The 17527-nt window shown below is 37.3% G+C and overlaps 1 protein-coding gene across 1 annotated transcript in view; it reads left to right on the forward strand.

Annotated features, from left to right (window-relative positions):
• Positions 1-17527, forward strand: part of LOC102003265 (ankyrin repeat domain-containing protein 26-like) — an 83591-nt gene that overhangs the window by 56086 nt on the left and 9978 nt on the right. Inside the window, 2 exon segments of the mRNA XM_005407878.2 lie at positions 13611-13883; positions 15895-16106. Of these exon segments, the coding sequence (XP_005407935.2) occupies positions 13611-13883; positions 15895-16106 (485 nt within the window).

Genomic DNA, 17527 nt, shown 5'->3' on the forward strand with positions numbered 1-17527 from the left:
TCTAGGAATCTGTCCATTTCTTCTGAGTTTTCTATCCTATGGGAGTAAAAATTTTCAAAGTAGGTATTAATGATCTTCTGAATTTCTGTGGAATCTGCAGTAATTTCATCCTTTTTGTGCCTTATTGCATGAATTTGAGTTCTTTCTTTTCCTTCTTTGATAAAGTTGGCTTGAGGTTTATCAATTTTATTTATTCTTTCAAAGAATCAACTGTTTGATTCATTTATTTTTTGGAGGGTTTTTTTCATCTCAATTGCATTAATTTCTGTGCTGATCTTTATAATCTCCTCCCATCTTTGGACTTTGGGCTTGACTTGTTCTTCTTTCTAAAAGTTTGAGGTGCAGCATTAGACTATCTATTTGTTCTCTTTCTGTTTTTTTAATGTGTAAGTTCACCGCTATAAATTTCCTCTGATGACTGCTTTCATTGCATCCCACAGATTCCAGTAAGTTGTATTTACATTTACATTTGTTTGTAGGTATTTTTTAATTTCTTCTGTGACCCATTGGTTGTTCAGGAAGCTACTGTTTAATTTGTAAGTGTTTATGGAGTTTTTGGTGTTCCTTTTGTCATTAATTTCCAATTTCATTGCACTATGGTCAGATAATATGCATGGGATAATTTCAGTTCTTTTGCATTTAGGTAGGTATGCTCTATGGGCTAGAATGTGGTCTACTTTAGAAAGAGTCCCATGTGCAGCTGAGAAAAATGTGTATTTTGATGTGGTGAGGTGGAACACTCTGTATACATCTACTAAGTCCATTTGTTCACAGATTTGGTTCAGATCTGTTACTTTTTTACTTTTTCTTTTGTCTAGTTGACCTATCTCTTTGTGTCAAAGGGGTGTCAAGGTTCCCTGTTACAATAATGTTATTAATTATATGGGTTTCCATGTCTGTTAAAATTTTCTTACATAGTTTGGTGGTCTGAAATTTAGTGCATACATGTTTATGATTGTTATCTCATCTTCTTGCAGTTTTCCCCTAATAAGTATGTGGTGACCTTCTTTATCTCTTTTGATTGTTCTTGGTTTGAAGTTTACATTGTCTGCAAACAGAATAGCTACACCTTCTTTTTTCTGGGTTCCTGTTGCATGGAAGATTATTTTCCATCCTTTTACTTTCTGGCTATGGATTTCCTTTTCAGTAAAATGTGTTTCCTGTATACAGCATATTATTGGATTTTGTTTCTTAATCCACTCTGCCAGTCTGTTTCTTTTGTCTGGTGAATTGAGGCCATTTACATTTATGGTTATAACTGATATGTATTGACTTGTCATTGACGTGTTATTTACTTGCTATTGGTTTCCTACTTTTTCTATCTGTTTAATTGATTGCTCTGCTTGGGGATTCCTTTCTGTTGTTGTTCTTGAAATTGCAGTCATTTTTTTTCTCTGTCTAGAATATCTTCTAGTGCTCTTTGCAATGATGGTTTGGCATTCATGAAGTTCTTCAGTTGTTCTTTGTCATGGAAATATTTTATTTCTCTGTTGAATTTGAAGGATAGTTTGGTGCAGGGTACATCAGTCTTGGTTGGAAGCTGTTTTGTCTCATGACCTATAATACTTCATCCCAAGCTCTTCTCAATTGGATGGTTTGGTTGAGAAGTCTGCCGTGATTCTGATGGGCTTTCCTTTATAGGTAATCTGTTTCTTTTCTCTAGCAGCTTTTAATATTCTGGTCTTTGGCTGGAGATCTGTGATCTTGACCATTATATGTCCCGCTGTAGTTTTATTTTGGTTATGGCTAGTTGGAGTTCTATAGGCCACATTTACCTGTATATCAGGTTCCGTTTCCATACTTGGGAAATTTTCTACTATTATTTCTGCAAATATTCTTTTCAGTCTTGGTTGGAAGTGTTTGTGTTGCCTCCTGCTGTTTGTGTTTCTTAATCCACTCATGTCATTTGTGTTGCCTTCTGCTGTTTCATTGACTCTTACTAGTCTGACATTATTCCTCTTTGCCTCAGCTTGCAACTGTTGAATTGATTTTTCCTGGTTCCTTGTTGATTTTAAGAGATCCTTTCTTTCTTGATCACTAGCTGCCATACTGTCTTCAAAATCTGAAATTCTATCTTCAGTTTCATTCAAGCAGTTTTGGCAGCTTTCAGTGGAAGCTTTGATTTCCTGGATGTCTCTTTGAATCTGGTTCATGCACTCTAATTCATTCCTATATTGTTCATTTAACATTTCTGTCCATTGCCTATGTTCATCTATTTTTTATATGTTTCTCCTTTAGATGTACTGAGCAATTCCTTCATTATTATTGCCATTTCATTTTTTGCCTGAGAGATTATTTCTGATCTGATCTCTTCTGTGGCCTGATGGAGTAGTTTCTTTACTTCCACTGAAATCATTTCAGCTATTTCAGGCATGTGCTTACCAAATTCTCCTATGTCGATGTCTCCTGGACTTGTTCTGAGTGGGGTGGAGTTCTAAGATTGTGTTTTAGTCCTTTGTCTTGTCATGTTTGATACATGATGCAGAACATTCAGTCTCCCTCTTCCCTGGCAGCTCAGCAAAGTTCACTAGTGTCCCTAGTTTTCCTGGTTGTCAGGCATGCCCCTCAGTGTCCTCTGAGATGCACTGCTTAGTCTGGGGTTTTCCGGCAGATAGTGAGACCTCTCCCAGGTCTCAGACACAAACCATGATGTCAGCTGATGGTACACCATCTGCTCCAGCGTCCCCTCACAGCTCAGGCATGTGTATGACCCAAAATCAGGTTGCACTGTGCAACCAGTGGTCCTGTGTTCCCAGGCAGTTCAGGGTGCAGGCAAAACCCAGACATGAACTGTAGGGTCAACAGCTTTTTGACCACCGGATTCTGTGTCTCCAGGCAGCACCAGACACATACAGGAGCTAGACATGGGCTGCACTGGCAGTGAACATGGACCACCTATGTCTGTGACCTCCAGAAGGTCAAGGGTGCAAGTAAAGCCCATACCTGAACCAAGGCACCAGCAGCTTTTGGAGCACCTGCTGTAGTACCTCCTGTGGTGCAGGGCACTCACAGGGAGGGCCCAGATGTGAACCCTTGTGACAGAAGTTCATGGGCCTTCTGAGTGAGGATCTCCTATCTGCACTGGATGCAAGAGGGCGGGGACTCAGACTGTAATGGCAGCGGAGTCATAGGTCATCTGCTCCGCCCCCAGGAAGTAGATGGGAAATGTCTGGCTCTCTTGGTTCAGCTGCAAACCTTGATGTCAGTGTGTCATGGCCCTCCTGATTCTGTATCTCCAGACAGTTCAGGATATGCACAGGAGCCAGACACAAGCTGCACTGACTCAGTAGTTTGCATATGTAAGGGAGAGAAAGAGACTGCTTGCTATCACTCCTCCCTTTTGCTCTTGTTGTTTTTGCTGTTTTCTGCCACCATGAACATTGCCCTCTGCCATGTGCCACTCTGCCTTGGAGCCAAGTATGGACTGAAACCTCCACAAACTGAGCTAAATAAACCTTTCCTTAATTTTGAGTGTCAGATGTTTCATCCCAGCAATGAGAGAAATGTAACCAAGACAGTCGTAGTCATCACCGTAATTTTATAACATTCTTTCACCCAAAAAAGAAAATTCAGACCCTTTAGCCATCTCCTATCCATTTCCCTGCTCAGCCTTAGAGAACCACTGATGTACTTTGTAGATTTTCTCTTTTTGTACATTTTGTATCAAAGTACTCAATAGGTGTTCAGGGTTCTTTTGGGACTATCTTCTTTCACTTAGCATGTTTTCAAGATTTATTCATGTTATAGCAGGTATTAGTACCTAATTTTCTCTTCTAAGTAATATCCTCTTATATGTATTATTAATCCATTCATCAGTTGATGGACTTTGGGATGCTTTCCATTTCAACAGTTATTAATGCTGCTATGGGTACACATGTACAAAGATTTGTGTTTGCCTGTTTTCATTTCTCTTGGCTTATGAGTGGAATTGCTGAGTCAAAAGATAACTCTGTGCTTAACCTTTTGAGAAACTAGCAGTACTAGTCTGTTTTCCAGAGTGGTTGCACCATTTCATAGTCCACTAGTACTGATGAGTCTTACAGCTCCTCTACATCTTTGGCAACAGTTTTCCTTCTTTTTGATTGAAATATTCCATTCTAAAGAAATGGAGCCTTATTGTGGTTTTCACTTGCATTTCCCCGGTGAGTGAGAGGATGGTATTTAGCACATGTGTTTTTACAAGCTGATTGACCATTCGTGTATTTTCACTGGAGAAATGTCTACTTAAATCCTTTCTACATTTTTAAATTGGGTTATCTTTTTTCTTATTCCTTTTTTTTTTTTTTTTGAGAAGGATCTCACTGTGTAGTCCTTTTTTTTTTTTTTTTTTTTTTGGTCTTTTTGAGACAGGATCTCACTGTGTAGTCCAGGCTGCCCTCAAACTCATGGTGATCTTTCTACCTCAGCCTTCCAAGTGCTGGGATTACAGAAGTGTGCCACCATGCCAAGTTTTCAGTTATCTTTATTTTGTGAGCCCTCTATATGTCCTAAGCATAAATCCCTTATCAGATACATGCATGTCAGATACTTTCTGCCACTCAGTGGCTTACCTTTTCACTTTCTTGGTAGCCTTTTCCAGCATATTTAATTTTGACAAAGTCCAGTTAATCTGTTTTTTCTTCTGATGTCATATCTGGGAAACTCACCAAATCCAGTCTGAAGGTTTATACCTATGTATTCTTCTATGGGCTATTTAGTTTTCTTTTTTTAATTTTATATTGGTGTGTTTGTGGTACTCGGGTATTACATTCAGCTTAGGGGGTTGATGCTTAGACAAATCACATTTTGATTAATTTTACTCCCCCTCATCACCCTTACTCCCCTCTCCCTCCTCTGCAGATCCCCTTCCCATCCCTGCAGAGTCTTCCTCCCTGTTTTTAACATGTACCCTTTATTTTTCTCTTTAAACTGTTTATATTTTTGGTCTCCCAGAGAAACCATACAATGATTAACCTTCTATGTCTGACTGATTTCACTTAATATTATAGTCTCAAGATCCATTCATTTTTCTACAAATGACTCATCTTTATGGCAGAGTAGTATTCCATCATACTTGTAAACCACATTTTCTTTATCCATTTATCTGTTGGTGGACATGTAGGGTGTTTCCATGATGTAGCTATTTTGAGTTATGCTGCTATGAATATGGGTCTGCATTATCACTAATATGAAGACTTTAGTTCTTTCAGGAGGTACTCAGAAGAGGTATACCTTGCCAAGTGGAATTTCTATTTGTAGTCTTGTACAGAACCTTCATGCTGATTTCCATGGTGGTTGTACTAGTTTACATTACTACCAACAATATAGAAAGGCTCGTTTTTTCCCATAACCTCACCAACATTTGTTGTTTACTGAGTCCTTGATAATAACTATTCCTGCTGGTGTAAGAGGAAATCTCAGTGTTGTACTGATTTACATTTCTTCAGTGGCCAGAGATGTTCAACATTTTTTCATGTATCTATTGTGCACTTTTACTTCTCTAAGAGGTGTCTATTCATTTCAGTCACACAGTTTTTGTTCAGGTCTTTTATTCCAGGGGCTCTAATTTTTTTGTTGTTCTTTATATATGCTAGTCGTCAGTCCTCTGTCTGAGGAGAACAACTGGCAGAACCCTTTTCCCAATCTGTAGAACATCTCTTCACTCTATCAGTTGTCATCTTCTGTGTGCAGAAGCTTTTCAATTTGATCTGTCTTTTGTTGAATCTTTGGTATTATGTCTTATGCATTTGGGACTCTTTTCAGGGAATCTTTGTCTACACCTACATCTTTAACAGTTTTACCAATTTTTCTTCCAGCAGATTCAGTGTTTCTGATTTTGAATTGATTTTTGTACAGGGTGAGGGATATGATCTAGATTCATTTGTTTGCACATAGATAACCCATTTTCCCAGTTCCATTTGTTAGTCTGTCTGGTCTCCAGTATATGTTTTTGGCCACTTTTCAGGTGATTGGAATTGTTTCTTCATCCTCTATTCTACTCAATTGGTCAGTATGCCTGGTTTTACTACTGCGGCTTTAGTATAACCTGAAGTCTGGTATTGTAATGCCCCCTGTCTTGCTCTTGTTCTTCAGGATTGCCTTTAGCTATTCTAGGACTCTTGTGGTTCCATATCAATTTTGGAATTGTTTTTACCTATTTCTGTGAAAAAAACTAATGGTATTTTGATTAGGATGACATTAAATCTACATATCATTTTTGGTAATATAGCCATTTTGACAAAACTGGTTCTGCCTGTCCAACAACTTGGGGACTTTTCCTTTTCTAATGTCCTGTCTCTTTTCAAAGCAGTGCAGGGTTTTCACTTCCTGTTGGGTTAATTCCTAAGTATTTAATTTTTGAAGCTCTTTAATGGGAGTATTCTCCTTATTTCTCAATAAGGCTTCACTGGAGTTGTTTCTTCACCCTCTATTCCATTCCACTGGTCAACATGCTTGTTTTTATACCAGTATTATGCTGTTTTTACTACTATATATTTATAGTATAGCTGTAGTAGTATAGCTTGGTGTATTGGCAATGTGGCTGACTTTTGTGTGTTAATTGTTTATCCTAACACTCTGCTGAAGTTTTCAGTTCTAAGAGTCTTCTTGTAAAGTTTTTTAGTCTTCTTTGTAAAGGATCATGTCATCTGCAAATAAGAACAGTTTGACTTCTTCCTTTCCTATTTGAATCCCTTTATTTATCTTGCCTGATTACTGTGACTAAAGTTTTGAGTACTGTAGTGAACAGGAATGATGAAAGTGGATGCTTTTGTATTCTCATGACTTTAGAGGAAATACTTCAGTTTTTCTCCATTCAATATGATGTCATAGTGGGTTCATCATAAATGGCTTTTATCAGTTTGGGGTAAGATCATTTTATACTTTTTTCATTGAGGTTTTTATCAGGAATGGATGTTAGATTTTTGTCAAAGGCTTCTTTTATATCTGCTGAGAGGAGCATGAGATTTTTCACTCTTGTTTATGTGTTGTGTTACATTCATTGACTTAAAATATGTCAAATCATCCTTGTGTCCCTGGGATAAAACCGACTTGTTCATGATGAATTACCTTTTTAATGATTTGTTACATTCTCTTTTAAATATTATGTTAAGATTTTTACATCTGTATTCATTAAGGAAATTGGCCTGTAGTTTTGTTTTGTTTTGTTAATTTTTGATGGGTTTTAACAGAATTATTCTAGTTTCAAGATCCTAGTTTGCTGAATCTATTCTAGTTTCAAGATCCTAGTTTGGCATATTGTGAAAGGGGAAGAAACTGCTCAAAAATAAAGAATAACTAGGATGGAGGAAAGGAAAAAATAAGGAAGGGAAAAGAAAAAAATTATATATATATTTTTAAAATTATATATATATAAAAATTTTAAAATTACATATATATACATATACATACAAGATACCTAAGATAATTATACTATTAATTTCTGTTAGTTCATTGAAAAGAATGTTTGTGCTTTTATTATTTGATCAATTTTTCATGCCCATATCTGGTAATCTGAGCAACTACTGCAAAGAAAGCAATACACAATGTATTAAACGTTGTTAATCCCCTCTTAGCTTGTTTTGAAATTCTATATCATTGTTTGCATTGTTTTTCTCTTTATAATAAAAATTTTTTTAAAAAAATTTGAAAATTAGTTTGGCAGTATTCCTTCCCTTTCAGTTTCAAGGAAGAATTTGAGGAGTATTTGCATTAATTTTTCCCTGATGTTCTGGTAAAATTTCTGTGGTAAATCTGCCGGGTCCTGGGCCTTTATTGATTGATAGGGTTTTTATTACTGCCTCAATTTTATTGCCTTTTATTGTTCTGTTCTGGGTGTATATATGTTCTTGATTCAGGTTTGGTCATCCATGTGTGTCTTAAGATTTATCCATTTCTTCTAGATTCTCCAAAATATTGGAATATAGGTTTTCAAAATAGTTTTTTATAAACCTCTGGGTTATGGCTGTGTCCATCATGATCTTACCTTTTTCACTTCTAATTGCACTGAAAATGGGTCTTTGCTGTTTTGGTAAGTTTGGGTACATGATTATCAATTTTATTTACCCTATTAAGAATCAACTGTTTGTATCATTGGCACTTTATTGGGTTTTTTATCTCTATTCATTAATTTCCCCCTGATGTTTATAATTTCATTTCTTGTACAAGTTTTGGGCTTAGGTTCTTCTTTTGGTACATTATTAGATTATTTATTTAGGCTGTGGACATTCACAGCTATAAACTTCCCCTTAAGACTGCTTTCACTGTGTCTCATACGTTTTAATATGTTGTGTTACCGTTGTCCTTTGATTATTGGAACTTTCTGATTTCTTTTTGATGTTTCCTGTGACCCATTGACTATTTAAGAGTGTATTATTTAATGTCTATGTGTTTACATTGTTTTCATGGTCTCTTTTGCCATTGATTTCCACTTTCTTTTTGCTGTGATCTGATAGTATGCTTGAGATTATTTAAGGGGTTTTTTGGAATTATTTAAGCATGTTTTATGGCCTCAGTTGTGGTCTATTTCAGAGAAAGTTCTGTGTGCTATTGAGAAAAATGTGTATTTTTCTGTTGCATGAAACACTCTGTAGATATCTGTTAGATCTACAAAACCAAAGAGCCCACAGGAAATAAGACATCTAATGGGGTGAGCAGCTAAGCAAAAGGGTAAAAATAAAGGAATCAGCAACAGAAAAATAATGCAGGAACAAGATTCAGCAAATACTTTTCAGTAATAATTCCCAATGTAAATGATCTTAACTCTCCAATCAAAAGGTACAGATAAGCAGATTGTATCCAAAAATGTAACCTAAGTGTATGTTGCCCACAAGAAACACACCTCATCCATTAAAAAAAAATAATAACCTGAAAGTGAAAGGATGGAAAACAATATTCCATGCAACAGGAGCCAAAAAGCAAGCAGGAGTAGCTATCATGCTTTCAGACAAAGTGGACTTCAAGTCAGAACTGATAAGAGATAAAGGCACTACATACTGGTAAAGGGAGTAGTTCAACAGGAAGACATAACTATTATAAAGGCACCAGATTTCATGAAACAAATACTACTGGACATAAAAGATTAAACATCAACACAATCATAGTGGGGCTTCAATAACCCCCTCTCAAAAATAGGTCAACCAGACAAAAAAAAAATCAACGTAGAAATATCAGAGTTGAATCACACCATGGCCTGTAGCTTTATTCCTTGCATTTAGCAGTTATATTTTGAGTTAATTTATATATGTGGTATTTTGTAGAAGTCTAACTTTATTCTTTTGCATTATGTTATTCTATTGTATCCCAGCACCATTTTTTGTTGAAAAGCCTATTTTTTTCCTATTTAATAGGTTTAGCATACTTGTTAAAAATTGTACATAAATATACAGGTTTATTTTTGTAGTCCCACTTTTAATATGATGGTGTATACATAATACCTCCTGTGCCAATACCAAATTGAATTGAGTTCTCAAATGAGAACCCCTTTCTAGTCCTGCTGTATACTGCTAGTTGGCTTTTGTAATTGCCAGTTAATGTAGTGGTATATCTTTTTGTTCAATCCTGTGAAGATATTTATCTTTTTGAAGGACACTGATGGAAAGTCAGACTTACAAAGCAGAGCCCATTTCTTTCCTTTTCTCCACTCAAACCTTTGCTGTTCCATCCAGTGCTTCCTTTATCACTCCAATTCCTCCAAGCTTGGCAAAGGATCTGCATATTCAGCATATAGTTACTGCACATTTTGTTCACTGTTTATGATTCATAGTTATCTCTAGATTTTTACTGACTAGTAGGGAGAAAATTAATCTGCACTACCAGCCTTCCTCATTAGAAATTGATCCAGCTATCATGTCACAATTCACAGTGACATCCTCTTTTGCCCTGGTATCTGGTCACATGTATCACACTAGGGCTGATTATTTCTTGGCACAGATCCTACATGCTCAGAAACCACAGTTTTATGTATTCTTCTTTTCCTTAAACAGAGATGCATAACCCTGCTTTATCCTTCAATAAAAGTGTGTCAGTTACTTTTCTCTCATTGCTGAGACAAAATACCCAACACTCAAAATTAAGGGGGGAAAGGTTTATTTAGCTATCAGTTTGTGGAGGTTTCAGTCTATAGTCAGCTGGCTCTAAGGCATGATGGCATGGCACAGGGGCAACAGTTCAAGGTGGCAGAAGACAGCAAAAGCAGCAAAAGCAAAAAAGAGGAAGAGCAAGCCTGTTTTCCTCATTGTAAGCAGGCTACCACCCCCTACAGTAGGTATGTAGCACTCACACCATCTCTCTGTCCTCCTTTTACACAGAATGACGATACTTGCAAAGTGATGACGCTGACCCCCTGCTGAGTTGCTTATTTAAACTTTTAAACTCCTCAAGTTGACATACTGTATCAACCATTACAGCAGGATTCATGAAATAAGTAGTTCAGCCCATCCCAAGAATAATTTTTCAGGAGTTTAGCTCATAAAAATCAGACAGTGTGTGGGCAGTTTACCTAAGACAGATAACAGTCAAAGTAGTAATTTGAATTTCAAAGCATAAAGCCTGTTTGTGTGCCATGAAGCAGTATTGTGGTATAGCATAAAGACAAGGTGGTGGTCTTCTCCATGGAAACAAACTTGAAGACGGTTAAACAAAAAGTTGTATTCCTTTTCTTCATATTCTAAGGACACTGCATTGGTGTTACTACTGAGATTAAAACTTGCTCCACAGTGTTCTCTTTTCCTCATTAAGGAAACGAAAGTAAAGATTTAATGCTAAATTACTAAGCATTCAAAGTTGCCTCTTTTAGAATCTGCTAGTTGAAGTCTCTTAAATATCTGATTTTGATTATTGAACCAAATAATTCTAGTTGCTTTCCAGCTGTTACATGCTTCCCGTTTTTCATGTCCCCTAACTAGACCAGAAAACCCAAAGAGACACAGTTTGCCTCTTTGTCAGAACTTGCGGGGTAGGGCACTTTAGAAAAACTTCTTCCTCAGGAGTCCCAGTGTCTGTCTTCTAGTTATCTGCTGACTCACCTTAGCACTGTCATGAATAAATTAGCTCAACACTTACTAGAGCCTACCAAAGGATAGTAATTTCTGCTTAAATTGTTTCTTACTGTCTCTTTTTTAAAACTTATTTCTCTGTTTATTGTTCTGTAGTACAAATTTAGCAGTTTAAGACAGTATTTATTTTCTGCCCAAGCCTAGGGTTTGAGAGAAGCTTGGTAAGCACAGCTTGTCTCAGCTCCCCTAAGGTCGTCTAGACAGCTCGGAGGCTGGACATTGGGAACATTGCAGGGCTTGTTCACTGATAAGTCTGGGTGTGCTGGCCCCTGGTGGAACCACAGCTGGGACAGGCAGCTGTGGTTCCGAGTGCCTTGTTCCATGTGTGGTCATCAGTCTGACATAGAGAGCATTCTTCACCTAGCGGTGAAAGTCCCATGACATCACTCTTATCACATTCTAATCATTAGAATCAAGCCAAGGGTTGACCTACATATTCTTAGCTTTTTTACAGAATGAACATTGGATTCATGCCTTGTGAAAAGTTACTTTTACAAATATTTTTGATAAGCTCTCCATCTTGGGCTTTCTGTGAGGCTGTACTAAGGTAATTCCAGTAAGATTTTTATGCCCTTAAGTCCTTCAGGGCATTTGAATCCCAGCCTTAAATCCCAAAGGGTTTTGTAGTCATAGCTTTGGCTTCATCTGTAGACCATGTGTGCTCATCCACACCCTGAATTTGATCTGATCCCAGAAGCCATTTATTTTAGCATTATTTGACATGTAGAGAAGCTACAAATGAGAAGCAGGTATTTGAACCCATTAAATCCTAGTTTCCAGCAAGTCTTTCTTTAGCTCATCTTGCAGCAATTTTTCTTTCAGCTGCTATGTAGCAAGAGCCCTCTTTCTTCCAGGTATCGGTATCATTTTTCTAACTGACTTCAAAGCCCTTCCTCTCAGCCTCTTTAAGGACCACCAATCCTCCACTAGCAGTCCCTTTGGAGCCTTTTTGGCATGCTTGCTTTTCTAGGTCCTTTCTGCTTCCACCTACATCCAATCCAGAGACGTTCTACTTGTTCTAGTTTTGTTTCAATGGCAACAACTTATTTAGTGTCAGCATCTGTGCAGTTATTGGTTTGGTTTGGAGGTTTTGTTAGTTTGGTATAGTTTGGTTTGTTCCGGTTTGGTTTGGTTTGGTTTGGTTTTTGATTTTTGGTTTGTTTTGGGGGATTTGGGTTTGTTTTTGTTTTTGTTTTTTGTGTTTTGCTTTTTGAGACTGGATCTTTCTATGTAGTTCAGGCTGGCCTTGAGGGCACTTTGTAGCCCAGACTTGCCTCAGATTCACAGCAATCCTTCTGCCTCAGCTTCCCAAGTGCTGGGATTACAGTTATGTGCCACCATGCCCAACTGTATCTGTGAAATTATTTATTTGTAACAAACCAACTAAAAGTTCAATGTTACAAAGCAAGATTTATTTTGTTCACAGTCTGCTGTTTGGGTCAGGGGCAGTGAGGCCAGTTCATCTTTTTCCACTTGGCCTCAGCAGGGGTGACTTGAAGGTAAAGACCAGATTTATCTAAAGGATGTCCCTTCGCATATCTGGCAGTCAGAGCAGGCTTTACCTGGGCTTTCAGCAAGGCAGTCAGTGGACCACCTCCATGAGGATTCACATGTGGCTTGAGCTTCCTTGCTGTATGGGGACCAGTTCCCTAGGGAAAGTCAGGTGAATGGTGTGTCAGATTTTCCATCCTCACCAGAGAAGTCACATGGCAGTTCCACCATACCCATTTCACTAGAAACCAGTTATGAAAGTAAGCTTCATGTTCAGGGGAGGGAATTTTACAGGGGAAATGTTGAAAATTGTGCAGGCACGTTTTTAAACTGCCACTCTAATTTTGTCTAAAGATGATGGTACTTCCCACTCAATGCCACTGACATCCCACCACATTTTTGTTGTTATTGTTGTTTAGTATGCTTTCTTACTTCCTGGAAAGGATCAGATTATAAGACAGTACCATTGAATTAAGTCATTTTTGTTCCAAAAAATACATGGATCATGTCACTAAATTTCTATACTGGAGAATATTACCAAACGTAACAGAGAATCATTACATCATAGAATGTAATTCCAATTAACATAAATCATTTGCAATTCAGGAAATAGCTTATATCTAAAATCCATACATACCAGAGACATTAATTAAAGCCCTAATTTCAAGTCTCACGCTGGTATCCTTTTATTGGTTCAGACCTAAATAACAAAGAATGATGTCTCTAAACTTGTTTTAGAAATGATGAGGTGGAGATGGGGAAGAGATAAGAGAGTTGTACTACTGAGAGGTGACTCAGAGTCATTTGACTGTCAGAAATGAAACAATCCTAGAAAAATAAAAAGTCCAAGGTCAAATGCATGTGTTGTGTGACAAAGATAATGAGTATAAGAATATATTTTTGTGACTCTGGCTGTTTTTAACTGTGTCAATTTTCTGACTAATTCAAGGGAGTGTATTCTAAGAATCTAGTGTGCATTATATTTTATTACAACTGAATTTACGTCTAAAATTTTTATTTGTTTTGTGTGAGACTATTCTCAGCCTGCTTCCTTCATGACCAAACTGTGTTATTTTATTCATGCAGATTGGTGATCTTGTATCAAAACTGGAAACTACATCTTCCAAATGTCTATATCTGAATGAAAGTAATCAATCTCTCCGCCAGGAGTTATTATCCATGAAACATATACAAAAGAAATGTGAATCACTAGAGGAAAATAAAAAGAATTTGGAACAAGAAGTACTAAACCTCAAACATTACATAGAAAAAAATGTGGTAAAACATGACCAACTAGAACAGTATAAGCAGAAGATTGAAGAAAGCGCAAGACAAGAGCTACAGGAAAAACTAAAACAAGTTAATTCACTTTTACAGATTAATTTATTTATGTTTAAAGTGTTTGAGTCATTTCATTGATATTTATATTTTGAATATTTACATTGTATGTATTTTTTCTGCTTCCTTTATAACTTCTGTCTTGAAGTTCCTTTCTAGAAAGAAGATGGCATCTTGTGTCCTCTGTTAAATATTTCCATTTCATTATAACTAAATTGATCTCTCAGAATGATGATATTTATTTGAGTATTATTTGATTTTTTAAAACTAGTGGACATAAAACTGTTAAGAGCAAAAAAAGCCTTGTGGTGTAACAATTATACAATACTCTTGAATTGCTGTTACCTTGTTGTTTTTAAGTTTTTGAATTGTTTATGTCCTTTGAATGATTGAATTACATGAGTAATAAGAATGATTCAGGGCTAAAGATGGAACTCAGTGGTGGAGTGCTTGCCTAGCACTGGGTTGGATCCCTAGCACCACTAAAAAAGAAACAGATTCTAAAATTTTATAATTCAGATTTTATGTAGTTGATATTGATGATAAATCCCAGCATCTTTTTCACATGTATAAAATTCCTCTTTGAATCATTGGCTCAAAACTAAAGGAAATAATTACAAAATAACTATGAATCATAATCGAACAACACAATGAATGTTTTTAATTTTTAAACAATTTTATCATAATAAAAAAGACATATTGCTATTAGTTCCCCTTCAAGTACCCTCCCTCACTTGGAACATACCTGTCCCATTATTCTTGCCACTTGCCCAAGCACTTCTAGAGGTACTCCTTCATGAATACCCTTACTTGTGCTGTCACAGCTGTTTCAATATCCTGAATTGATTCAAAATGTTTACATGTCATGCTCCTTTTGACTCTGGGTAAGAACCATAAGTCACATGGGGCCAGATGTGGTAGATAAGGTGAATGAAGACACACCATAATATTTTTATGAGCCTGCCTTTCCTTTGGATGGATCAGCAGCAGCATTTACTGTTTTTAGTCACACCTTGTAAAGACACTCATGAAAGTAGACTTCCAAAAGTGCTTCAGAGGGACTGGGGATTTAGCTCAGCAGCACAGAGCCTGCCTGGCTAAGTGTGAGGTTGTGAGTTCAATTCCTGGTACTGGAAAAAAAAAACCAGAAGTGCTTCAGAAAATGGCAAGAATAATGGGATAAGTGTGTTCAAAAGTAGGGGAAGTATTTTGAAGGGAATCAATGGCAGTATATTTTTTACTGTAAAAAATAGTTGAATTTAAACATTAACTGCATATTTTGATTGCCTTATGTATTTGGGTCATAATTACTTTTAAAATACATTGTTGTGGATGGACAGCTGATGGTCAACTCATAACACCCAGCTGAATTGAGTAAATGTGGTACTGGGTGTGGGAGGGGCCACCTGAGGATTGTTGCCAACAACATAAAATACAAGAACTGGAGAAGAAGAAGAGGAGCTGATAGGGAGGCTATTGGTTCTCCTTGTGCTGTTGGTTCTCCTGGAGGAGCTTGTCCTGCTGGCTTTCCTGATATGAACTCAACTGTCTCATGGCTGGAGGAGCTTGGGACTTTGTTGTTGCTGAGGATAGCTGTGGTACCTTTTGGGGGAGCTCTGGTTCTTACTTTGAACACCACTTCCTGACTCCAGTGCAGATCCCTCAGCCTGCTAGAACAGGTCCTTCATCCTGCTGGCACAGACTTTCTAGCTTCCACCACTGACCTTTGGGCCTTCCCAGTGCAAACCCATGAAACATACTTGCATAAGGCATTGTCATGGGGTCTCCAGTTGGACTTGTGTGGGACCCTGACATGGGCTTTAGGTCTTCAGCTGGACTCATGCAGGACATTGCTATGGGATTCAGGCCCTCAGCTGGATTCTTTGGGTCTTTAGTGTGTGGAAACATTTTCTGCACTCTTTCGTATATGACTCTTTGGGTTACTATTATAAAATAATCTTATGAAGTATGTGTCCTGTATTGTTTTCCTTGCAAACCCTGACCACAGCATATATCCTTTAATTTGCTTTAGACACATGCAGAATCTCAAGAATATTTAGCACAGTGGAGAGAGAGTAATGCTTCAGTGAGAATTCAGATGGGACTTAGAATTAAAGACCTGGAGTCAGAGCTCTCTAAAATGAAAACTCAAGAAGAGATCAATAAAATACAACTAGAAGAATATAAACAACTTTATAAAGAAGAACTAAAAACTACAGAATTATTGTACAGTAAACTAAACAAGTAAGTCAAAACAGAATCATAGAAAGTAAGCTAAGGGGCTGGGGATTTAGCTCAGCGGCAAAAGCGCCTGCCTGGCAAGCCCAAGGTCATGAGTTCAGTTCCTGGTACCGGAGAAAAACCAAAACAAAACAACAACAACAAAAAAGAATAAGCTAAGCTCATTAATTTTTCTTTAAAGCATAATTTATAGAGACAGGCTCCTGAAATTAGTAGGATATGAATGTTAACTAGAAATTTTGGAAAATAAATTTATTAAATGAGCTTATCTTTGAAATGTTAGTCCAAGGCAGTTTATATTTCTTCCTCCCTTTTATTGAATTTCAGTTTTTTGAGACAAGGTCTTACTTTCTTGTGCAAGCTCGCCTTGAACTCACTGTGTAGCCCAGGTTGGCCTCAAACTCACAGCAATCCTTCTCCCTCAGCCTTCAAAGTGCTGGGATTACAGGTGTGTGCCACCATGCCTACCTTTGTTTTAGTACTTTTATGTAGGTAGTCTGATTTGGTCATTCAGGTATTTTTGAAGCTTTATCATTAAGAAAGTTATAATGCTATAACAATACATGTTGCTATTTATTTAAATGGAATTAATAGCCTTATTTTTGGAAGATTACAACATAAACCCAAAAGATTAAGTACTACTAGTACTGGACACATTCTGCCACTTGGTAAAATAGCTTTCCTTGACTATGACCTTTGGCATTATCACTGGAAGCTGCCTGTAAACCAACTGTCCTGTATATTTTTTTTCTACATAAAGTCATTCTCATGATACAAAGAAAGATTAACACAATGAAGAGCAGAAGTACAATTCACTGGTGTGAAATAGTGTGAGGGGTGGGTGGAAGGCAGAAGAGGCGGGTCCACCTACGATGCCTTGGGAAGGGGATCCCAGCCCAGGAGCTCCCCTAGTTATTTGTGACCATGAAGCCAGCAGCCTCCTCCCCTGGAGATGGTTGTTGTAAATTACTTTCTCATTGCCAGGTAGTGGGCAGATGCACAGGTGGAAAAGTTACCACTAGAAAATATCTTTCAGAAATGTTTTTTTTTAAATCCCTAAACTGTGTAGCGAAATATAAGCATTTCTAACTTTTGTTTCAGTTTTATTTTTCAATTGTATATATGTAAGGAGTACAACATAATGTTTTCATATGTCTGTTTGAATGTTGTATAGACACATACACATATATATATGTACCTTTTCTTCAGTACTGGGGATTGAACCCAGCCTTTTTTTTTTTTCTTTGAGACAGTGTCTCACTAAATTGCACAGGCTTGGCTCCAACTTGTTATCCTCCTATCTCAGCTTCTTAGAGTGCTGGGATTATAGATGTATGTATTTATACAAATTGAAATGGCCGAGGCAGGGCTCCTGGGACCGAGTGTGGGCTGGACGCATACCACCATGATTCCCAGCTGAAAAG

The sequence above is a fragment of the Chinchilla lanigera genome, unplaced genomic scaffold, assembly GCF_000276665.1.
Source record: "Chinchilla lanigera isolate Chin_1 unplaced genomic scaffold, ChiLan1.0 scaffold00109, whole genome shotgun sequence".
In the NCBI taxonomy this organism is placed as follows: Eukaryota; Metazoa; Chordata; class Mammalia; order Rodentia; family Chinchillidae; genus Chinchilla; species Chinchilla lanigera.